General features: G+C 40.7%; 1 protein-coding gene across 4 annotated transcripts in view; it reads left to right on the forward strand.

Moving 5' to 3' along the window:
* Positions 1-213: 213 nt before the first annotated feature.
* Positions 214-25,883, forward strand: part of meis1b (Meis homeobox 1 b) — a 66,454-nt gene continuing 40,784 nt past the window's right edge. For all 4 annotated transcript variants that reach the window (XR_013818449.1, XM_079842935.1, XM_079842934.1 and 1 more), the window contains exons 1-7: positions 214-867; positions 2,060-2,280; positions 3,406-3,547; positions 3,734-3,784; positions 4,163-4,213; positions 5,040-5,186; positions 14,598-14,709. Coding sequence is in view for 3 of the 4 variants with exons in the window: in XM_079842935.1 (XP_079699061.1) it covers positions 856-867; positions 2,060-2,280; positions 3,406-3,547; positions 3,734-3,784; positions 4,163-4,213; positions 5,040-5,186; positions 14,598-14,709 (736 nt within the window). In the remaining variant the exon portion in view is untranslated. The remainder of the gene's footprint in view (positions 868-2,059; positions 2,281-3,405; positions 3,548-3,733; positions 3,785-4,162; positions 4,214-5,039; positions 5,187-14,597; positions 14,710-25,883) is intronic.

The raw sequence follows: 25,883 nt of genomic DNA on the forward strand, positions 1-25,883 counted from the left end.
TAAACGCCTAAACGACTTGAGAACGCAGTGCCGTCTCGGGACGCAACGCGGTCTCTACGCGTTATACCTCGGCTCGTGTTGAATCGTGGTAGTGGTCTGCGCTTTTCTGCGTCCCACACAATCCACCCCCCTGCTTTGGCTGGAACTTGATGTGGCCCATCGCATTGTGCAAGACGCGACCTGTTATGGCCACCACTACTTCCGGGTTTCAGCAGTCTGGTCCAGATTCAGCTGCTGAGCCGCGTTCAACACACACTCATTGTACACAAACGGGGAAAGGCAGCTCGCAGCTTCGATCGTGGCTCCTTTAAGAAAAACTAAGCCAGAATTATCAGCCCACCTCCTCTTGATCTCATTTAGAAGCTATTGCATAAAAAATCAACTCAGGAGCCGAGAGTGATCAAAGAAACGAGAGAGAGCTTCATTTTTTGTGCATTTGAGTAGTATTCTCGTTAGGGGTGCTAACCAGTGGAAGCGCGCAGAGGATCATCATTCATTCAGCACTTTGACAAGCTCGCGTTTGATTGATTGACAGCCGGAGTGGCAAAAAGCCATGAGATGCGCTAGTTTTGTTTGACGGGCTATTTTCACGCTGCTTTGGAAAAGAAGATTTTGCTCGATCCTTGTCGCTGTCCAGGGGAAAGAAAGCGAACGGGACTTATCGGCGAACGCGCCTGGCTGAACTTGTGGTGAAGGACTGGCTTCATCGCTCGCTTGAAAGAGGCGTTTGGATTTTTGTTTGGGGGGGGAAACAACATATCCCGCATTTGGAATTTGCGTTGTTCTTTCCTATTCACCCTGGCCTCATAGGGGATATATTTTTGATTAAAGGAAGACGAGGGAGCGTGGAGGGCGATGGCGCAGAGGGTACGTATCCCGAAAAGTTTCCTCGAGTCGTATTGTTGAAAGCAGTTGGAAATACTGAAACGTGGCCGATGACAGTCTCGCAGTCAAACTTTCTCTTCTTTTGCCTGCCAGTGTTTTTTTTTTTTTTTGACATCGCTCACTTGCGTGCATGTCTCTTTTGGGACACTGAAACAATTTAGGGAAAACGACAGGGAACAATTCCTCATTTCCAAAACTATGCTACTTTTACGTACTGCACTTGTTTAGGTATCTCTTATGTAAAGCTTTTCAACTTTCATAACTAATACATGCTGTGATAATACACTGCAAGAATATTGACAGGGAGCAAAAATCATATTTTTCTCTATATTCTATATAGTCACTTTCAAATAGCATGCACAATGAAACAGTTGTGCGCTTGAACTTGTAAAGTTGACATTTGCTGCTTGGCCACTTTTTCCTTTGCATTTGTAATCAAATGTAAACAATCACAAAGTAGATTTCATCGCAACCCTCCGACCTTTTGCTTTTGATGGTGGAGCTACAACAGCTCCCTGCTGTCCTGCTTACACCTCTGTAGATTTCCAATTCAAATGTGTCATGTTCTCATCATAACAATATCTTGAAACTTATAAGAATCACGATGAATTATCAGTGATTGGTTATTTTAAATAAACTAATCAAATATTACATTTAACTGGAAGGCACGAATCGACAATGCTAATGTGTGTTTAATCAGACTAATCTTAATAGTGTTAATATTTGAACTGGCATATCAAGCATTTAGTTTGACAACAATATAATAGGCATACACACGTTATTACATGCAAGTTGCACTTGTGAAAATAAAAATGCACATCAAAAGTAGCACAGTCGTGTGATATTTTTGTGATGATCTCAATTAAGCTGTAGCTCAATACTTCATGTGAATGTGTCCGACGCTACATTCTAAGTCTGTCTGTTTATTAAAAAGCACAAGATCGTTTTTATGTGTGCAATAAATGGCATTTTTGTGCGCATGCACGGGATAGTGCATGTACAGTTGATATATTTAATTACTTTGTAATAGCACAACAAAAGCCATATTTATTTTTTTAGTCCGAGAACATCCGATGTAGCTGCCATTTATATTTTCTTTTAGTGTAGTTTTTGTTCTATTTATGCATTCTGTGAGAGTGACAACATGGGAATGTTGCCCTTCGTGTGTGTGCAGTACGAAGATATACCCCACTATGGGATGGACGGAGTAGGAATCCCGAGCACGATGTACGGGGACCCGCACGCTGCCAGATCCATGCAGGCTGTTCACCTGAATCACGGGCCCCAGCTCCACTCCCACCAGTACCCGCACACAGCCCACGCCAACGCCATGCCGCCCAGCATGGGCTCATCCGTCAATGACGCTCTAAAAAGAGATAAAGACTCCATTTACGGGTACGTGTAGATAGCCAAGACTTATATTTTATGATGAACTTTGCCGTAATAGTTTCTGTAAAACAGTGAGAACTTGAGGCGCCATGAATGTTTAGTTTTTGTTTCCAAAAGTCGCCCCCCTCTCCTCTTTGTGATTAATGCATCCTTTTAAAACCATGTTTTACTGATTATTTTACATTGTTGTTGTTGTTGTTGTTTAAATGTCTTACTAATATTTAGTTTTAAACGTCAATATTTAAGTCGATAAATATTGCATTAAAAAAATCGGGTAGCACTTTATTTTACAGTCGTGTACATACTATGTACTTAATAATAACTGGGTAATAATAACTAAGTACTAACCATGTAGTTACCTTATGTTACCCAGTACTTTTTTAGGCAAGTACACTGTAAGTAGGCTACACATACTGTAAAAAAAAAAAAAAAAACGCTTTTTTTCCGTTTCCATTTTAACTTTTTAATTGTTAACATCAGGCCAACTTGTTTGTTAAATGGATAAAATAGATATGTTGGACAGATGTATTCCCCATACGATGGTCACTCTTAAAAAAAAAAAAAAACATAAAGGATTTTTCCCCACATGTTCTGTGCAAAACTATGGATGTGCGGAGTAACTCCAAATGCGTCTAGAATACAAAAGCTGCTTTCGCATTGAGTTCTCGTCACAGTGCTGTGTATAAATGTTGTTGCCGTTCGAAATAGTAACACGCTATAGAATTTCCTCTCATTCATTATGGATTAGATACGTCCCTAAACATTTACTCAAGATATAGGCCAACTATTTGAACCATTAAATTGCATGCTTGGCCTAGACTCAACGCGAGCATTTTAGGTGCTCTAACCCTGTACTCCACTGTTTATATCGACTGCTGGAATCCAATTTACATGTGATTTGACACAGTATTATGCACAATCTCGTTATAGTGCAAGTCGCAGGATAATAATCGACACGAACAACGTAGCCTACGTTCGAGCACTTTATATATTATCGTGGCGCTAGATTTGCTAGTTAGTTTAATATACTTCTCTAAAACAAGATACTTCTCTGCGTTCTTACACAAGTTGTGAACTGTTATAAAATGTCCTGTGCTAATCCAGAGCTTGACCTCTGTGCTTTTATTCCAGGCACCCCCTGTTCCCACTTCTAGCACTGATTTTTGAGAAATGTGAATTAGCCACTTGCACACCTAGAGAGCCCGGTGTGGCTGGGGGCGATGTGTGTTCATCAGAGTCTTTCAATGAAGATATAGCAGTGTTTGCAAAACAGGTCAGAAACTGGTTTATTGCACAAAAAAAGTTTTTGCGTGTTTTAGTTGATGTACCGTAGGCTATACTTTAGGTACACCATGCTATGATAATACTTTATACATATGTGATGATTAATTTGCGTAAAAAAAAATGAACGTATTTTTTATCTCACAATTGTAAATTATTCACATGCATATCGTCTCAGATTCGAGCAGAAAAGCCGCTATTTTCATCAAATCCTGAGCTGGATAATTTGGTGAGTGCCAATTATTATTATTATTATTATTATTATTATTATTATTATTATAATTTTCTATTTGCATGCAAGTGTTTTAATGTAAAACTTTTATAAAAAATGTTCTGTTGATTTCTTGATAGCATTGCTAATCATTATGGATTATTTTTTTTAATTCTTATGTTGATGGAGGACACACGTCCCTCTCATTAAAACACGGATTAAAGTGATAATGTATTCATAAATGAAGTATAATCTGATTTAATTGCAGTGCATCGCCTATGGTGGCTAATCTCAAATCGTAAATGATCCTAAACGTCTTAATTGTGAAACTATCGTTTGTTAATTTCGTCACCTTTAACGCGAACCCCCTTTTCTTCATTTGTTCATTTTCCCCAGATGATACAAGCCATTCAAGTTTTACGGTTTCATCTTTTGGAGCTCGAAAAGGTAATCAAAGTTTAGCCCAACTGGCCGGTCCTCTCTTCAAACCTATGGGCCTCATCTGCATAAATGTATTTTTCCTGGTCTGTTGTAATTAGTGTCAAAATCAATCACGCTGCCTATTTCTCCTCCGAGTTTAATTACAATGCTTCCGAGGCCACAGATATTTCAGAGCAGGAATTTCAGCGTTTCTCCGCTTGTTGTGTTTTGATCCTTTCTAATATGACGTTGATGGCACGTTCTCGCGCTTATCTGTTATCAGCAATACACTTTGGAGGAATTTTCTCAACACCTGTTTCCGAGCCTATCAAGTGATTTATCGCCTAACCATATAGCTTTACGGTATTGAATACTACACACAATAACCACTGGCTCCGAGTGTCCTGATATTTGCATGAGCCTCTAGGGTTATGCGTGTGCTGAGATAACGCGAGATTTTAGGCATTCAACCATAAATGAAGAATTCTCCCCTCGCCACCGAATGTCATCCACCGTATTATTCCCGTGTAAAGAGGTGGTAATGAAATAACTAGACGAAATTAAACAGTTTACCTTAAATGTCAGTCAAGCAGGTCATCTCTCTAATGGCCACAACCCCGGGAGCAGATGAATTTAACACGGGTGTTGAATACGGTGTAGCCCGTGAGTCGTCTTGTCAGTGTCAATTTTCTGCGATATCTCTATTTTGAGAGGGAGTAAAGTTATTTCCCATTCTGATAGCTATCAGAGAAGGCCTTTGGGACAGGTTTTCCATGTCAATAGGAGTTCTGGATGCACTTGTCAACTCGCTGTGATGACCCTTTGTGATTTTTATTTCCATTTGCATCTATAGGTACATGAACTTTGTGACAATTTCTGTCATCGGTACATCAGCTGTTTGAAGGGGAAGATGCCCATCGACTTGGTTATAGACGACAGAGAAGGAGGATCAAAATCAGACAGTGAAGAAATCACGAGATCATCGGGGCCCCTTGATCAGGTACGTGAAGGAGTCCATTTCTTTTCTGGCCATTCAGATCGCCTTTTGGGTCACTTTCTCTGCCTCGTCGTTATTTGCATATGATTAAGGCTTTTAAATTCCATCGGATTGAAAATTTTTGAATAATGTGGCCCATTATTGCTTCATTACGGTTTGATCCCGGAACTGACCCGAGGAGATTAGCTCGTGAAAGCATTGCCATAAACTTGACCTGTTTCTTGTCGATTTTAATTTAGTCCTTTCCCTCTTCTTTTCTCTCGTCTGCCTTTTTTTTTTTTTAATCAAACCAAATGGTTAGGCTATCTATGGTGTATTACTGAAATATCACGAGCCTAATGGAGACATATAATATAGTAGACATTTCGAGATTTGGTGCTTTGGTTTTCTGCTGTTGTTCACGCTTCATTAGTTGCCTTGTCAGTGTTTTTCCTCAGACAAGAGCGCGCATTTGCTCAGAGTTCTACATATGCAGCGCGCGTTCATGTTTGAGTAGTACTGTGGCGTACAGTATTCTGTGTGTATAGGAAAATATACATAAATGGAATTTTGTGCCTCTGTGCATTTTTAACTATATTCTGGTGGATTCTATGACGTTTCCTGAACTTTACGCACTTTAAATGAAACTTTTACGCGGCCGTTTCTTTTAGCGCGACACGTCGATAATATTTATTTAAAATGTAGGCCACCTGTATATTTTTTAAACATTAATAATACGAGTCCTGGGAGGGGTAATTGTTTAAAAAAAGTGGTTGTATTAAGGGGATTAGTGGATTCACCAGCATAAAAAGTAATGAAGCGATTAGGCTAAATAATTGAAATCCGTCATCTTCCATATGGCTGAGTGATCGAATAAAGCATTGACCAGTTTTAGCTTTCCAACGAGTGCGTCGACCAGCTTTTATATGAGGAAGAGAAAACTATCCCATTCATTACTCAACGACCTCTGCTTGCGTATTTAGTCTTCTATCTCGGCTGTATTAATGATTATGTTAATGAGCAGATATGTGCAGATAATGCTTTCAAAGGCAGAATTAAATGCATAATGTCAATTCTGTTTACAACTCTTTTAACAAAACTCTATCAGAGAGGGCATGTCTATTATTTTTTTTTTGAGCAGAGATGAATCTAAGCGATGGAAATAAATTAGGCTTATATGAAGACCCCTGGGTATGCAGGTATATCACTTGATAAGAGCAATTTATGCTTTGCTCGAGGGCACGAATTCAGATCTTTAATTGACTTTAAGATGAAGACGTGTCCTATATTTTTTTTTCTTGATGATGTCTAACGTCTAATAAATATTAGGGCTTGTATTAGGTGTTTACATCTTCATGAAAGTCTGATTCCCCAATGTAAACTGACCAACTTTTCAAAAGTTTGCTAAAGCGAGGGAGAATCTGTTTTTGTTTTATTATGAATCGTACGTAAATGCCGCTGGTTAGGATTGTAAAACTTGAAAAACTTTCAATATGTCTATTTTAAAATAAGTAACTATGTGGTGGGCGATCTCTGTGTGTTTTTTGGTTAACAGTGTTAAAGTTAACTTCACCGAGTAGCCTATTTGACTCGAGGTCCTATATATGTATTTTACATCTTTATTTTGTGTGTGTGTGGCTACAGTTCTGAGCTTGCGGTGACATCCCTAACGAATTTGCGTCGCTCATGCATTATCTCGTTCCATATGTATTTTTAATATATGCCCTCGGGCATAAAGTCGAATTGGACTGGGGAAAAAAAATCTCCTTTGTGTAAATTCTCAACAATGTTAACAAGAGGGAGAGAGGCGGTTCATTTATTCAAAGGCCAATTTATTCCAACAGGAACGCTGCAGCATAAGAAAATCAGAAATATACATAGATTTTATTAAAGTCTGTGGTCCAGCGCTGTTCTGTGTTTCGTCCTCCGTGCACCGAAGCATCGTATCAATAATGTCTCAACTCCAGCTTTGCATTGTTTTGCAAGTATCGAGTGAGGAGAACGAGGGCAGAGCTCAGGGGTGAAAAAGTCAGAGCCTCTCTCTCTCTCTCTCTCTCTCTCTCTCTCTCTCTCTCTCTCTCTCTCTCTCTCTCTCTCTCTCTCTCTCTCTCTCTCTCTCTCTCACACACACACACACACACACACACACACACACACACACACACACACACACACACACACACACACACACACACACACACACACACACACACACACACACACACACACACACACACACACACACACACACACACACACACACACACACACACACTCTGTTGAATGCGGCCCAGCCAGTTTGGATCACGTTGTTTTCCTCGTACTGCTGATAAACGCGCGGCCATATGAGCCTCAGGTGCCATATGAGCGGAGGGACTAGTTAACAACCAGTTAACCCCTTCACTGCGGTCTTCATTCTGGTCTGATCCTGCTCAGGAGTTTTGTGTTGTTTGACTGCTACCACTTTATATTATAATTGTACAATTACCACAATAATGGGAAAAATAAATTGACATAGGCCTATAATATAAAAATCTAATATTAAGTAGTATATTAATTAAACAATATGAGCGCTAATGTAAAGTGACACACACACACACACACACACACACACACACACACACACACACACACACACACACACACACACACACACACACACACACACACACACACACACACACACACACACACACACACACACACACACACACACACACACACACACACACACACACACACACACACACACACACACACACACACACACACACACACATTTTTTAAAACTATGTTTCTCTAATACTGATCTGATCACAGGCATGATCAACCTTCAAGTGTATTTTTGTAATGAGTTTATGACAGTTCTTGGAGAAAGTTTATATCAATATTTTTTTAAGTAAAACAACAGGTAACCTAGTATTAATTAACTTGAAACTCATCAAATGAAATTGGTTGTTTCTGAATTAAAAGGATGAAATACTGACTCAATTGGTAAAAAAGCCACTCACATATTTTCATCTAACTTTTAATGAAAAAAACTTTTAATTTCTCTAAAATGATTTGTAAGATGGTAATGACATCAGTATAGACTGTGACTTTTTTTCTAAAACACTGAATTCATTGAGATTATATAAACTGAAATTATTAAATTAATTTTTAATTTTTAATATCTTCTTTGATATTAACACTTTGGTAACACTTTACAATAAGGTTTCATTTGTTAACTTGCATGAACTAACCATGAACAATACATTTGTTACTGTATTTAATCATTGTTAATTTTAGTTAATAAAAATACAGCTGTTTATTGTTTTTCCATGTTAGTTTGCAGTGCATTAATGTTACCAAATACAACTTTTGATTTTAATAATGTGTTGGTAAATGTTGAAATTAACATTAACAAAGATTACTAAATGCTGTAGAAGTATAGTTCATGTTAACTAACTAATGTTAACTTATGAAACCTTATTTTAAAGTGTTACCGACACTTTTTATGCATTTATTATCAAGGAGAAGTTAAAAAGTCAGGGGACAAACCGGAAATAGTGGAAGTATGACAAATTCAACTTTTAAAAAAATAGTGGAAAAAATAACATACAAAGCTACAATAAAAATATAAAGCTAATGTACATTTTAAAACTGCTTGGTTAAAACTAGAATGATAAACTTTAAAAACAAAGTTGTCTTTTCTTTTCAACCTAAGAGACGGAAAAGTTATTGAAGAATCACCCATGTATTCCTCATGTGTTACAATTATCATTTAAATATTAAAAAGTGTGCTGTGTTATAGAAATGAAATTAGTCGTGACTGATTGATTTTGATACAAGCATTTATCAACTAATAGATTTAGTGTCGTCAGAGTAATGACTTTATCTTTTGTTTCGGCATGTTTATTGCCTTCTTGTGCCTCAGCGCAAAGGAGGATAATTTGTTTTCCGATTGGCTGGCTCATGGTAACTTGTGACGTATTTGCTCCGTGCTGACGCTCAAAGTAAAGAGTCTGAACACATTTCCATGGGCTGCAGCGTTTGCACAGTTGTCTTTAATTGCAGAGAGGCACTGCCATTTGCTAATGAACTCAATGCCATGAAAACCTCTGCAGTGCTTAAGACTTCAGTACTCGAGGGCTCTTTAGATTATTCCATGCGGCCTGAAGAGGGGTTGAAATAATTGAAATGCTGAATAGTTTCTCTGTTTGCAGTTTCCGTGCCGTTTTGTTCAGGGCCAATTTAAAAACTAGGGGTGTTATTAAGGAGTAAGCTATGTTATTGACGAGTCGTATAGAGGCCACCCAGAAGCTGCACCATTTTTCTGATTCAGAATATCATTTTGCATGATTTCATCATAAGCTCGGCTTTTAGCGAATGAGAACACGAGGCCTGTTTTGAAGGGTTGTATAAATAATGTCCCCGTCATGAGAGATTCTTTTGGTCGTACTGTCGAATGTATCACTTGTGCTCAAAGCAAACATCTTTTTACACTCTATTAATTCTGTCTTTTTTAAAAATGCATATTTGCGTCTTTTGATAGTACAGCTGGGCAATGTTACGATTATTATGTGATATAATCGTTGTCTTTGTTGAAGTAATGAGAAGTAAATCTTTATCTGGACAAATGCTGGCTGCTGTCAAAGATTCAACAAGTGATATAAAGAGGAAACGGGACTGTTTTACCCTTTGAAAAAGTGCCAGGAAAGTCATATATGTGACCCTGGACCACAAAACCAGTGTCAATTTTTTTAAAATTAAGATTTATACATCATCTAAAAGCTGAATAAATGAGCTTTCCATTGATGTATGGTTTGTTAGGATAGGACAATATTTGACAATCTGAGGGTGCAAAAAAATCTAAATATTGAGGGAATTACCTTTAAAGTTGTCCAAATGAAGTCCTTAGCAATGCATATTACTAATAATAATACATTTGTGATATATCTATGGTAGGACATTAACAAAATATCTTCATGGAACATGATCTTTACTTAATATCCTAATGATTTTTGGCATAAAAGAAAAATCGATCATTTTGACCAATACAATGTATTGTTGGCTATTGCCACAAATTTAAAAGGCGCGACTTATGACTTATGGATCATATATATGTGATTGATTAGTTCAATTGAAAACAGGCATCGCTCTGAGTTCATGAGATTTATTACAAAAATAAAAGAAATAAATAGGGTCCCACTTTATATTAGATGACCTTAACTACGATGTACTTACATGAAAAAATAAGTACAATGCACTTATTGTGTTCATATTGAATTGTAAAACACTTTTGCTGATATTGAGGTGGGAGACAGGTAAGGTTAGGGACAGGTGTGGTGGTATGGGTAAGTTAAAGGGTAGGGTTAGGTGTAAGGGAACGGTCAACAGTGTGTAACTACAGAAATTAATTACAGATGTAATTACGTGCAGGTCATTTTTAAAATGTAAGTGCAATGTAAAAACATGTATGTACTGTATCAAATGATTCATTCAAACGTTAGTACGTAGTAGTTAAGGCCACTTAATATAAAGTGGGTCCAAATGATTCATATTTATATAATGTTGCTTCATGCTAAGTGTAACCTTCTGTCTAAATGATATAGTTTAGTTAAACGTCCTTGCAGTTACAGTTTTTACATGATTTGTCTAAGACGGTGGTCTACTTATAAGAAGTGAAGCTTGAGGATTCCAGTCTTTAAACCAGTGAGGTGAAAGCTTTTGTAATTAAAGGAGACGTGCGATTCTCCTACAGTGGGTGACTCTACTGGTTTTTAAACGAGATCTCTCACCCACAGGCCATTTGAAGAGATTTCGCTTTCTCTGTAGCCCAAAACGCCCTCCTCCCTGATTTTGCTCCATTTTGCTTTGTACGATTTGTTAAAGGAGGTGTTTGGGGTATTGGACTGTTCTAGCATTCACCCTCCCTTTTTTGTTTGGTGCATGCCATTACCACATCCATTCATTTCAGAAGCCCTAATGCTTCTCCGCCGAGTTGAACCAACAGCCACGTGGTCTGTTATCAACACTGAGGATCTCGGCCTTATCAACAAGCCAGGGTAAACAAATAAACAAGTGTCCTGAACAGATTTAGTTTTTGGTTGCAATCCACTGGGCAAAGTTCATGTGTGAATCTTGTGCTTCCCAAGTATTTCCCAGCAGAGCTTGAGTATTTTAGTGAGCTTGTTCAAGTGTCCTTGCTAATCTGGTTTGATGAGGCATATAAAACTCTCTCTCTCTCATTCTCCCTCTCTCTCTCTATCTCAGTCCGTTTTGTTGTGCTATCTAGATAAAGCTAGAACCAAAAATAGTACAATGTGACACTGGTGAGTCTGTGTTAAAAAAAAAACAGAGAGAGCGAGAGAGCAGTCACTGTGGCATGAAATTGTAAACATATACTGTTTATGAGTTTTCTTTCCCCTGTGAAGTCTACAGTAACCTGAAACATTTTTCTTTATTATTATAAATGAATTGGAAGCCCAATATTCTTTGCATGAGTGCGTGTATAATGTGCAGAGAAAGAGAGCTTCCATCTAAGACCCAACACAATGAAAATGCAATGAATTGGAATGCCTCACCGATCATAGCAGAATCAGAATTTCCAGCAAGGAAAATCTTTTCATGGCGAATTAAGTGGTGGAGGAAGAAAATGGTAATAAAAAAAAAAAAAAGAGGAAAGGCACAGATGACAAACGCTTCTCCCTGGGCTACGCACTGCAGATTTAAGAACTTTAGCTAAAGCTATGCAGAATAGAATGTGGAAAATTGAATTTACTAAACAATTAAGCATTGAATTAATCTACATCCTGCACTGGAGAGAGAGAAGGACATAAGGAGGGAGAGAGAAAAGGAGCAAAACAGGGAGGGGGAGGGGACGAAGCCCCCCCACCTAAAAAAAAAAAAAGAAAAAAAAAAAAAGCACTGAATAAATTCTAGCTAGCTCATTAGAGGGACAGTGAATATATCAAGTGTGTTGTTGTGTGCAGCAGGACAGCATTCTCTCCGCCACGGCACTCATCTCTCCTGTAACCATCTGCATCCACACCGCCTCCACCCGCTGTTCGTTTTGGCCCACATATTTACTCCTTCTCTTATGCGCCTGTGTGGTTTCCTCTGGGTGTCTGTTAGACGGTGGACTGCTCTGCGTTTTGGGGGTTTTTCTTTTTTTTTTTATTTGTATTAATTAGCTGTTAGATCTGGGGTGGACGAGATTGTTGGGGCAGTTATAAATAGACTGGAGTGCACCCTGGAGATGTCACTCACCCTCGGCCGAGACCCTCCCCCATTCCCATGGGGCCGAGCGACAGCCTCCCACAAGCCCCGCTGCTCTTTTGTTCAATTACAGTTAATGCTATAGTTTGCTATTTTCTCCGTTCTAATTATATTTTCAAGTGGGATTTGTTGTGCATAAAAAACATCCTTTTACGTGTGGAGACTCTTGGGTTCTCGGTCTCCAGGGTGCTGTACCATTCTTTTCCACAAAGCTCTGAATAAACAAGTTCCCTCCATTTCTCTCTCTCTCTCTCTCTCTCTCTCTCTCTCTCTCTCTCTCTCTCTCTCTCTCTCTCTCTCTCTCTCTCTCTCTCTCTCTCTCTCTTTTTTACAAAGAGTTGAAGAAACTGGCAATTTCAGTTTTAACTGTTTGCTCCCTGGGCATGTGTTCTACATTACCTCTTACGGCATACTTTTGGTATGCTGCAGAATACACAATTTTTTTGTGACTGTTTCTGGACTTTTTTAAATGTATATGTATATATATATATATATCTCTCTAGAGCAGCTGGCACTATTATGCCTCACAAGTATATCAAATGCAAAGGCAAATATATCAAATGCAGTTTGGTTTGTTCCATCATTTTTTTTTATAAATTCAATATTTACCAAGAAATGTTTTGTGTGGTTTTCATTCCAAGAGTACAGTAGAAATAAAATGCATCAATATTTACACGTTTAGCTACTTTGGGAGTGTCATATATAGTTATAAAATCAAAGGAGCTAAAACTTTCTCTTTTTTTCTATGCATTTGTCCTTACATCCATCCATTTTCCAAACCGCTGTTCCGCTTATACATTTATGCATGTTATTAGACATAATTATCAATAATGAAACCTTTGGGTAACTTTATTTTAAGGTGATATAGTTACATGTTACTACATGTACTTACTATAGTAATAGCAGTAAATTATGCATAATTACAAGTAACTAACCCTAAACCAAACACTTAACAGTAACCCTATAGTAAGTACATGTAGTTAATTAATATTACTCAGTACTTATTCGTGTAAGTACAATGACCACAATCACACATTTTTTTTTCACGGCTATGTTTTTGCAAAACTCTTCTCAGATTTCCACAGAAATGAAAAGTTCTAAAGTCCTTCCTGATGTTCTACTCATTCGCACTTTTTCAATATTTTGTCTATTTTGATTATACTTTCAGCTATACTTTAGCACATCATCCCAAGAACTGTGAATATTCACCTCAAAATCTGCATTTAAAAAGGCAAAAAAAAAAAAAAAAAAGATTTCCTGGGCCTGCTCTTGAGCATTATCATCTCTGATGCTGTGGCCTTCATCTCATATTTTCCTCCCACACTAATGTTACTTTTGTGGAGGCACCCTGTGATAAGAGGCAACATCTGTTTTGTTCTATAGTACAAGTAGGCCCTGCATGGGGCTGAGTGTGTGCAGGCCTCGGCTCGCCATTGTTCCGTCCACTTCTCTTTATCCCCATGTCTGCTCCATTTGCCACATACCATCCGCCCAACAGCTGACACTTTCTCTCTATTATACACCTAAGCTTAATTGTCAATAGGATTTCTCTCTCTTTTTTTCCTCCTCCTCTTCCCAACTTCAAGGAGAATGGCTCTTATTTGATTTCATTTTGATTCGCTAGGCCAGTGACAAGTGAACAGGCACACACACACACACACACACACATATATACCCTCCCTCGCTCTGGGATATAAGAGAGATGACTGACTGGCTCTTGTTGTATTCAGAGTTAGCCAGTGCATGTGCATGTACAGGCATACACATCTTAGCTGCTATTGCTAATTCTTCTTTCATTATGGATATCCTGTCTTGGGTAATACAACTTTTTTTTAAACTTACAATTTACTGTGTGTTAATTAAAATAGTTCTGTATAGTACCTGCCTTCTGTTTCGTTTTGTGAAAGTCTAAGGAAGCCAGCGATTGTGTGCGGTCATTAAAATGCTCCGTGACAGGGTTTGGTTCATAAGTCTTGTGTGCTTTTTCTGATTGAATTGCCGTGTGATGTTGTAGGGACTGGTACAAGAGGATGGAAAACAACGAAATGAGGAACATCTGATAAAGCCAGCTGTCTTTGTAACATGGGACCGTAGCGTGTGCATGTTTCCCTGTGATCTGATGCCTGATTGTGAGCCTTACTCTCTCTCTGTCTGTCTCTCTCCCCTTCCGCACAGACCTCATGGAACAGAGACCATGATGATACAGCTTCTACACGCTCCGGGGGCACACCGGGACCATCCAGCGGAGGACACACATCGCACAGCGGTGACAACAGCAGCGAACAAGGTAAGGTTCTGAGACATCCTTTGATGCATATGTAAGAGATAATGCACAGTCAGCACGTCATTATCATAAAACAAAACCTTGACAGTGTCATCAGGACTGTAAATTATCTTGCATGTTAAACAGTTACTTACCGATGAAATAAATCATGGGAGATTGATTTAGAAAGAGAGCACCGAGTGAAACGAGAGAAACTAGTATGGGATGACGATCAGTTGAATAGTTTGCATGATATTTGATTGACCAATCAGAGAGCAGTGTAAAAAGTATGTTTCTATGAAAGTGTCACTGTCTGACTATGCAGATGTGTCTAGCTTACCATCTGAAGCCAAGCTTGTGTATGGAGAGAGAGCAGGAGAGAGTTAAAGCAGATGTTTAGGCCGCTGCTGGCCGGTGATGTGGCGTAGGTCCATCAGCTGGTTGTGATAAGACTGCATTAATGAACCTTCTTCTAAGCCCATCTAGACAGGGTGTCTGAAGAAAGCCGCTGGTGATGACAGTCTAACAAAACAGATTTTACACTGATGAAGCTTTAAATGTTCTGTTATGATCCATTTTCAAAGAGAAAGCATATATTCTCAAGAAACACTCTTCTTGGTGGGATTTCCCTCTCAAAGGAATGAAAGCCAACTTCACTCACTTCATCATGTCTGTAAAATTCAAACTGTTGAGTCATTTCGATTGGCCAGTTGTGGGGTTTAGCCAATGAGAAACGGCGTAGGAGGTGCCGAATGGTGGAGTGGAGGAGGGTTTCAAACAAACTGTAGGCAAAAAGCAACTTCATTTATTATTGAGAGGGATGTCAAGGCAGCAGTTTGAGGGCTGCACAGCCAGCAGGCAAAGCAGGATGAGAGCAGAAAGGACCACATTATGTTCCAGATGACTGAGCAACGATTTATATACCAGCGCCGGTTTTCCCCCTCCACAGAGAGGGAGAGCAATAAGAGAGAGGCCGGCCTGGCCGAGTCGGTCAGATGGCCGATGACTAATGGCCGGTTGCTCGCCACACTCTGATTGGATGCCTTAATGAGCACATTTTGTGCCGAGTTTGGGCTCCTGCTTACGGTGACCTTTGCTCTTTATTGACCAAAGTGACACGTCATTTTTCACATACTTCCAATTATCGCCAGGCTTTTAATGTCCACTCCACCCCCCCCCCCCCCCCCCCCCCTTGCTCCCCTCATGTTCCCTCACCCCAGTGTTTTGGATGAGTGTTTGTTGTGTCATGCGCTAGCAGGAAGGGCCGCTGTGAGGCTGAGCTATGAACCTGGATGTATGCTGAGATTGTTCAGCGTGAACAAATGACCCGAGCTCTCCAGCCCCTTCGGTCTTATTCACGCCAGTGGAGGTTTAGTGGAAGTATTATGTTAATGTGGGTTAATTGCCGATTGTGTAAAGCAGTGCTGCTATCCGCATTAGCATGTTCTGTAAGGAGTGACTTCATAATCCCAATAAGACCATTATTCTGCTGTTAGCCAAGAAACTCATGCCAATAAGTCCCCAACTGGTCCCCTCTCTCACTCACTTTCTGAGACTGCTTCTTCCCATGTGCTTACACTTATAATTAGCTTTAACACGTTATCTACCTTATAAATATCTATAAAACCACTGAAAAACGAGTCTTGTTGCTACTTTGCTGCATCTTGGATTCATGAATGAAATGAGAGTAGCTTCTATGCAATAGCAGCATCATAACAAACAGTCCTAAGCTTTTGAACTGCAACGGAACATTGTACCCACACGCATAACATAATACATCTGTAACCCATCAACATAGAGATTGGCACCATAGCTGATGGTTCTAGTGGTTGCCATCCACACCATGTTTTCCATACCGCACCTAAATAGCATCTTGGTATGACTGAGGACAGCGTTTTCCTTGTTCATGATTCTGTGCCCTTCAAAGTGCGAGTGTCCCCCTTTAAGGGGGGAGAATAAAGCCCGCTCCTCCCTCACTGCACTCACAGAAACTTTCTAGCGGAGTCCAGAAGAGACTCAGTCCGGCCCATCTCTAATTAGACCCTGTTTAGTAGCGTAGCGTGCTCGCATGCACCCGCCTTTGTTTAACAGCTGCCCTCTCGGGGGACATCTTTTGGAATTGTATCTTGAAGCCATCTTTTCTGAGCATCCACCCTCAGTGGGTAAAAAAGAAAACAAATCATTATTATGGACTGTTGAGTATTGCTCACTCCGGACTCTTGGCAAGACCAGCGCCCACCCAGATTAAAAGAGACACCCTTGGGCTGCAGCGAGTACGAAGGCGATATGAACCCCTACCAAAAAAGGGCAGGGCGCGTGGAAAATGACATGCTCTCACATACGCAGAGATCATGCTGAGTGTTTTGAAAGGCTTTGGGTTTCTCTGCCTCATCAAAGGGTCTGGGAACAAGGTGATGACTACAGGAGTCAGATATGTATCAGCAATTACCAGGACCCATTTGCGAAAGGCCCCATGTGTGCCAAGCCAAATAGTTCCTGTGAGGCTCTTGTTATTGTCTGCATAAATTTACAGAGCCTTGGACTCCAAAACTGTTCTGCGGTACAGTCAGAGCTCAAGTGGGTTACTCAAAGTGAGTTAAGAAGTTCGACCAAACTCGTCTGGAGTGTCTATTGACGAATGCGACCATTCAGCTGTGGCGTAAACAGGTCAATGTACGGTAAACCCCAACTGAAACATTTATGCGTGATACATTTGGAATGTGCTGTCCTGTGAATGTTACACGGACTCGTTTAGTTATATTACTTGTGTCGAGAAAAGCTGCAGCTAAACTTCATGCATCAAACGAATCATTATTTCGTTAGATTGATTGTGGTGAGTGCTGTTGTCATCATTGACTTAATGGTCAGTTTGCTACCGGCTTGTGTGAAGGTCAGTCTGAGCGAGAGCTCTGATTGGCTCCTGGCCACCATCTCCGCTCTGCGATTGGCTGACATCTGAGACTGACCGGCAGACATGGCCTCTGACAGGATGCCAGCGAACCTCTGAGGCTGGATCCGCCCACCGAGCCCCCGCCTCACGTGTTTGTCAAAGTCACCCGTTAATTGCAACGATTGTCCAGCAGACTGGAAGAACCCTGCCCCTTTCTCTCTCGCTCTTTCTTTCTGTCTCTGAGTGCTGCCTGCATGCCTTTGCATTTCTCATGTGCTATTTTCAGTGCTCCCCTCGATTGCTGAGTGCACTACAATGCTGATCACTTTCCTTTTTGATTTTACAACAGGGTCCTGGCTTTGTTTAGCTCAGTCACTTTGAGCTGTTAGGAGGACGCTTCGCTCACTATCTGGCTGCCCTTGCTCTTTGACTTTGTTTTTTTGCTTTAATCGTGCCTGGTGTGTGCGGATGTTGTGCTTCAAAGAGCAATGGGAGCTCTATGTTGTCATTCAGGTGTAGTCAGTCAGCGGTTGTTCCTGCCTCACTAGATTCTCCTCTGTGCATGCAAAAGTGCTACACACAGGAGGGGGAGGTTGAACGCTCTATGCTCTCCCCGTGTATCAGTGGCAGCACGTTAGTGGGGTAATCTGGTTAAATCAGAGGCATAATGGCTGATAAAAGGTGTGCGGTTTTTATAGTGCAGGGATCTAAGACCGGCAACGGGCGGCCCGAGCAGCCCCTGCTGTTTTTCTCTCTCATTCACATCACACATCACATCATGCACACCCACAGAAGGAGCAGAGAAGAAAGAGAGAGAGAGAGGGAAAGATATAGAGAAAGCAAGGGATCACAGGAAAGAGAGCAAGGTACCAATTCCAGTAAGTGCAGGTAGGTGTTTGGGAATGCACATGCTTGACAAGAAGTACGAAATCAAAGAACTGTTTTTATTTCACACAACGCATCATGTTCTCTCTTCCAAGCCCTTTGCATGATGCGCTCATGAATTTCACATTGGCTGAATTGTGCCATTACGACAAAGTCATGGAGATTCTAGCCGATGTCAGTGAGGGACACGTATGGAGCCGTGTCCTCAGGAGTCAGGAGGTTACCTAGGGGAATCTGATCCACTGACGTGTTTATGACCCCACTGAATCTCAGTAGTGATGGCACAGCCAACAAACTACCACTTGTTTCTCTGAAAACGATCAGCGCCAATGGCTTTATGGCCCTACTCCTGATAAGACCGTATGCACGCACAGCGGTCCCATGGTTAAAAAAAAGGGGAAACGCCACTGGTTCCCACACCAAGGGACAGTTTGCCTTTGGGATTAGGCTGATGTCCTGTGTCATGTGGGAAAAAAGGAGAGTGAAAAGTGAGAAAGTGCAAGCAAACAACCTTCCCCCCTCCTTTCCCCATATATCAGCTGTTTCTTCTGCTTTCCTAATCATTGCCTTTAACTAGCTTTCATAGCCTGATTGAGCACCTTGTCTCTGGGCAGATAATACTCATAAAGCTGGTATGATAAAGTGTCACTGTTGTGTTTGCTCTTCTGTTTGCTCTGGGATTTAACTACTGCTGAAGTACTTCTCTTATCCCCCCCACCCACGACCATGTGAACTCTGGCTATAGCGCTACTGACATCTTCTTCTTCCTCTATCCACTGTGCTTTCTCTGAGCTTGATCTGATATAAGAGTTTGGTTTAATGTGGTAATGTTGCATCTCTTTTTGTTGTTAAGACTCTCGTCATCCTCTTAAAGGTTTTGTTTGTGCCTCTAGAATTGAAATTGTTTAAGCAACCCAACAAGTCTGTTGCGAGACTACTGTTTATTCGAGAAATGGAAGGGGGAGTGCGTGAAACATGTTTGAAAGCCATCATAATTTTTGCAATTCTCTTTGGTACCACTAGTAGAGCAGAAATCCCACACTTCGCCTTTAAGGATGTTTTGCCCCAGGGAGAAGGAGTTTCGGGTTGGAGTCATTTGCTATGTGATGTTCAGTTTAAGTGGGAAGCAGTTGTAAATTTAGATCATATGCTATAATTGTGGTGTGTTAATGATGTAGACACTTTGCATCCGTCTCCATGTGTACAGGAAGTCCTTCTAAACCAATCCTCTCTTTCTTGCCAAAACCAGATTTTTGGTGTTTGCTGAATATCCCCTTCACAGCCACTCACTGTCATCATCGCGCATCTGCTTGTACATTCTGAAAACGTGAAATTCTTTCATCTTATTTCTGATGTTCCGGTTAGTGACTAAGTTACTGTAGGATCACATTGACTGTCGGATTATTGGTCATCAGTAGAATACCGATAATTTAATATTGAGATAGCTAGTTGGAAAGGGCTCTTTTTCGTATAAATACACTTCATTCATAGTTGATTCATCAGATGCAGGGTCACTGTTTAGAGGGGTCATGGTTTTTTGCGCAATTTCTGTTGCTTTTCCTGATCTGCTCCTAATGGCTGGGAAACTCCATGGCTCCATTCAAAAAATCCCCACGCTGTAACCCCGTCATCTGATCTGTGCCGTAGAGGTTCATGTGAATTTGGCAAATCAGCGCAGCTCATCACTGATGTGTCACAATGCATTAGGTCTGCTTTAGAAGACCTGAGTGAACATTACTCAGCACGGTCCTGGAGGAAAAGTGCAAACCCACCGGGCGTCTATCAGATACGCTGTATCCAAGTTTTTAGGAAAGAGCTGATATCACCCAATGAGATATGCTATCACCGTTTGGCTCGCCTGATAAAGAGGGCAGGAAGGCCAGAGCGGGGAGGCAAAAAGGAAGGGAAAGGAAGGGAGGGATGGAGGGGGATGCTGGGAAGAGAGTTTAAGGAACAGTGAGTGACAGTAAACAAACAGGCTTTAACTCTTTGTTCATTAATCAGGTGCTCTTGTGTGGCTGTGTCACATGCACTCGCCTTAGTTTATTTAGGCCTTTGATAAAGAGATTAGCAATCTCTTTTCGGGTTATCCTCTGCCTAAAAGATGTCTCTTGTTGACGATTCCCTTTTACGATATCCCCGCTGACCTGTTGGAGCTATTCTAGTCATCCATGATGAGTGCCTGATAGATTGTCTTTGAATAAAATTAGATTAAAAGTATAAATCTTTCTGCAGCCATTGCAGGAAAAAACATTATCCCAGCAGGATAATCCTCCCGTGATCTGTAGGGATGTACATTCTTTCTCTAAGCAGGAGGCCAGTCTTTTTATTAGCGGTATCACAGTGGGTTTGAGTCCAGCTTAAAGCCACAAACAGTATTGTGCTAATTTTAGCCTCCAAAGAGGATGAGGATGAGTAGCCTGCTGCTAGTTTGCCATATGCTGCCCTACCGATAATACGGCACGAGGAATATTTTCCTGCCGATAGTGACTGGGACTGTGCGTGTGAGGTCCTTGGACTGTTATAAAGACATGTGAGCTTTCCAGAAGAGATATGACGAGGAGATGCTTGGTAGCAGGTCAAAATGTACTCTCTTATAGACCAAACTGTACTCACTGATTGTCAGTTTTGTCTTTCTCGTCATGTTTATTGACATTTTCCAGTGAATTTTTAGTATGTCCTTTGCTGTTTTCCCTGACATGTTAATTTAGCCTTACAAATAACCATGTATTTTCCACCACTTGACAACAAATAAATAAATTTGGACACATCAGAGCTTCAAACGCAAAGACCTTTAATGCATGAAGCCCAACAAAGAACGAAGAAATTTACCAGGCCTTTTTGGAGACACCCCAGAGAGCCAATTTCATGCAAGCAAACACCACCAAAGCTCCATATTTGGGGAATTTGGCTTCCCTTGCACTGTGTGCTAAAGCTATTTGACCTTTGTATTTGTCACCAGAGACTTCTCACAGAGAGGGATTATTTGCTGGGGTGCTGGTGTTTTGGAGTGGCGGTGGACGAAGGTGTGTGCAGATGGAGGCCGGTGCAAAAAGCACCAGGGGGAGGGCTGTGTTAACAACGGGCCGAAAGCTTGACCCAGGACTGACCCTTACTAAACAATCCTCTCCCAGAGCCCAGCCCTGGTCTTTTGACATGGATACCTGCTGAAGGGATTTAGGGGGAAAGATAAAGACCTCCTCAAGCGTTTTTTTAAGATTTAAGGAGTGAAAGAGAGATAACAAACAAACAAAAGATGTATGCTTTTCGAGGGTGTGTATGTGTATGGAGAGAGGGTGTGTTTGCTTAATGTGTGCTTTAGAGAGAGTGAATGCATATGTGTGCGAGCATGCATGTGCATTTTTTTTTTCTTTTGCAAGCCGTAACCTGATCACCAGCAATGCCCTGGGAGCCCGAATGAGTCAAAGAATGGCAGGAACCAGAAAGATTCCCAGCTTGATAACCTAAAAAATGCCCCAAAAATTCCTCAGAGCTGTTCCCTGCTCTTTGTGAATATATGCGTAAGTGCGTGCGTGTGTTTTGTGGTCTCAATAGATGACTGGACAGCCGAGCTGTAATGGTATCGCCCACGTCCAGCCGTCCCTGCTCTGTTGCTGTCAGGAAGCAGACGTTCAGCCCAGCTCCGTTTCCGTCACTTCCAGCCCTGAGCCTTATCTCCCTAGTTCACCCCAAGCTGATAGAACTACAATTCCCCCACATTCCCTCTGCTCCACTTCCTGTGGCCTCAGCATGTTTGACAGGGGTGAAATTGAGGCCTTCGTTAGACTGCAGAAAGTATAGGCATAATGGATATGCCACATTGAATGAAGGAGAGCCTATTAAAGAAATGCCCCCTGATGTTACAGTTCAACCTCAAATTACTTTGTAATTGTACATTCTTAACCATTTTTTTCACAACCAAGGGGTCAAGATTTGGCTGTTAGCATGGCTGTCTCCATTTAAGCTCCATTCAAAATGGGCTTTGTATTCAGGACCCGTGAAAAGGTTTGAAACATTACATTTTTTGTAATGCTCTTATACTCATTAAGGCTGCATTTATTAAATCAAAATACATGTATCTTGTGAAATATTATTACAATTTAAAATATTTTAAATACATGTAAAAATGTAATTTTTTCCTGTAATGGTAAAGCTGAATGTTCAGCATCATTACTCCAGTCTTCAGTGTCACATGATCCTTCAGAAATCATTATAATATGCTGATTTGCATTTATTATTAATTATTATTATTATTCATATTATTATTAAGTTGAACACTGTTTTTACTGCTTAACATTTTTATTTTGTGGAATCAATGATAACATTCAAATATTTTTGGTATACTTACAAAATTAATACTTTTATTCAACAAGGATGCATTAAATTGATCAAAAGTGACAAAATGTTACTAAATATTTATATTTAATAAATGCTTTAATAAATGTAGTAAATACATTTGACTAAATGCAAATAAATGCTGTTCATTGAACTTTCTAATCATCAAAGAATCCTGATCCTGAAAAAGTATCATATTTCCACAAAGATGTCAAGCATCACAACTGTTTTCAACATTGATAAAAATGATAATCAGAAATCTTCTTGAGCAGCAAATTAGCACGAAGGATCATGTGACACTGAAGATGCTGAAAATTCAGCTTTGTCATTACAGGAATAAAATAGTTTAAAATAGTTATTTTAATTTTTGTTATAATATTTTGTAATATTACTGTTTTTACTGTATTTAAAAAAAAAATGCAGCCTTGGTGAGTATAAGAGACTTATTTCAAAAATATATGTTTATATTAAGTCACCAGCAAAATGCCTGGAAGTGTGTTCTTGTAGTTCCATCAGCCAATCTGTTTTCGGCATCCAGAATTATTAATCACAAGGCATATATAGCAGGTTGTCTATCTGTCCAAGGAAGCTATCCAAGCAGATTGAATTGAGATGAATGAGAGTACTAGCTGTTAACTTTCTCCAGTTATTATACACCCTTTAGGGAAAACGGGGGTCTTCGTTAAACTGCAGTATGTACAGACATAATGGATCTGAATGCAGAGCAGCTTATCATTGATAGAGGAGCTATTTGATGTTACATTTCATCGTTTGGATGACTTTTTTCTCCATCTTTTCTGTAATAACAGTACCCGCCTTTCCTTTATAAGCAGGGATCATTGTGTGTAATTCTGCCATACAATTCACTCTCCACGTTAACTACATTTAACAAACGCAGGGGAGGCCAAGCAGACTATTATTAGAAGTGAAATACCCTCACATTATCTACTGTACTACAGCCCAATGGATGGCGATACGCTGTAGTTGGGGAAAATCCCTGTGCATTAGAGCACTTATCTCAGCCTGTGTCATTTAGATAGCTGCCATGTGGAAAATTATCTGCCAGAAGCCAATAATGAAGACGGCCGCAGTTAACCACACGGCTCTGGTTCCGTTTTGCTCATTACCAAAATATACCAAAAAACACAAAGGAACAATACAAAAGCGTTTGTCTTCGAGCCTCTGTCTGTTACAGATATTGAAAAGTTGCTGTGCTCAATTGAGTCGGAGGATGGGTGTCATGTCTTTATTCAGCTGCTGCGTGTGTATTGTTTTAGGTTCACCTAGAGTAGATGATGAGAGGTTTAAAAGCGCTCAGATGAGTTGAATTCCGGGCAGATTGCTGCAGTAGTGCTGTTGTTGCGACCAGCGAAGGCTCTTAGCTTTTGTTTGCGAGCCATGTTCCTTTTTTTAAAAAACACTTTCCTCTCAGCCATCCGGTCTGCCTGGATATCGAACAAAGCTGGCCCTGGAGAAGGTGTCAAAAGCTGTCTGAGAGAGAGAGAGAGAGAGAGAGAGCGAGGAAGAGAGAGAGAGCGAGGAAGAGAGAGGGAGAATAGAGCATGTATACTCTTTGTGAGTGTGTGAGTGTGTGTGTGTGTGTGTGTGTGTGTGCATTGCCCCGGTGGAATCAGAGGACTCTTAAAGTGTTCCCGTTTGAACCTCACCAGCCTGCCTTTTCTGCCCGCCTTATATCTTCAGATTAAAAAAAAATTACAAAGGAGAAAAATCAATAGTTACACAGTAAAAGTGCTCGACATGAAAGGGTAAACTCAGGGCCCTACACTTTCATTTGACCGTTTTCCCCCCTCGACACACGGACCGGAGGAAGAATGAAAAGAGGAGGAGGGGAGGGAAAGGGAGAGAGTGAGAGAGACCTCAGTTTAATGCTGTGTTTGTGCCCCTGGGCCTCAGTACGCTTTCCAATGTGTCGGGGGCTTCAGTGGAAGTGACCCCTACACAGACATGGACGAAAAAGAGCCGTAACATTTGCAATGACATTTTTGCCATCACCTGTGGGTATGTCAGCGGCCTGATCCCGGAGACCTGGGAATATGCATGAGGGGCTCTCAGCTAGGACTCACGCGGATGACTCCGTTTAATTAGAAGCATTATAACACTGAATACGAGCCACATTATGCATTACCCTCTCTGTTTGCCCCGCTGCGAGGCGGTGACAGAGACGCACGAGGTACGGCTGAAAGACTTGTAATTACACTCTTTTTCCCCTCAAATTATGAATTACAGATCTGTCACTGTCATCATATATGTAATAGAAGGGTGGGGGGGGGAACAGTGTGATTATTTAAGATGCCTGCAGTTATTTAAATCCGTCATTATTTACTGTCATTATTTAAAAGGATTCCCGGGTAATTACAGATTGCAATTATGACTCTCCGCAGATTAGTATTTACAGTGCTATTTTTTCTTCATAATTATAAATAGAAAAAGTATTTATCTCAGCAAGTTGAGCAGAAATATGCACAGCTACGCATATCACAAGACGCATGTGATCAGTTCTCAGAAGCAATCGTAGTCAACGCAACTAAAGATCTGCCACATCGCCGCCATGTCGCATCTCATTAAACCCTCTACTTTCGTTTATATGTCTCCTTCCAAGTCAGAAACTGGAGGAGCTAAGGCCATTTTGCTGGAGGAGCAAGTGATTGCAGTCAGCAGACCGCTACTAATGTTTGTATGTATTTTAGGAACAGAAAATGTATGGTGGGGCAAGCGCGCACGGCAAGCTCCCTGCTAATCTGAGTGTCTCTTGTTGGGAATCATACCGCAGGAATTCCTGCATGTTCAGAATATTTTTGAGGTGGGAGGCGCTTGTGACCCATGCAAAGGGAACCCCCGCTGCCTGGTCCATTCTAACCATGTGAATGGCCTGAATACAATGAACCCGGCTTTATCTTTTCTTCCCCGACCCTCCCCTCTTCCCATTCGCCCACTCTCTTTATATGCGACTCTCTCTCTCTCTGTGTGTGTGTGTGTGTGTGTGTGTTAGAACGAAGAGTGTGTGAACGTGTGTGAATGTGTGCATAGTGAAAAGAAGGCGGATGGCAGGCCCTTAAGGCTGAGGTTT

The sequence above is a fragment of the Gobio gobio genome (genome assembly GCF_949357685.1).
Source record: "Gobio gobio genome assembly, chromosome: 18".
Classification (NCBI taxonomy): Eukaryota; Metazoa; Chordata; class Actinopteri; order Cypriniformes; family Gobionidae; genus Gobio; species Gobio gobio.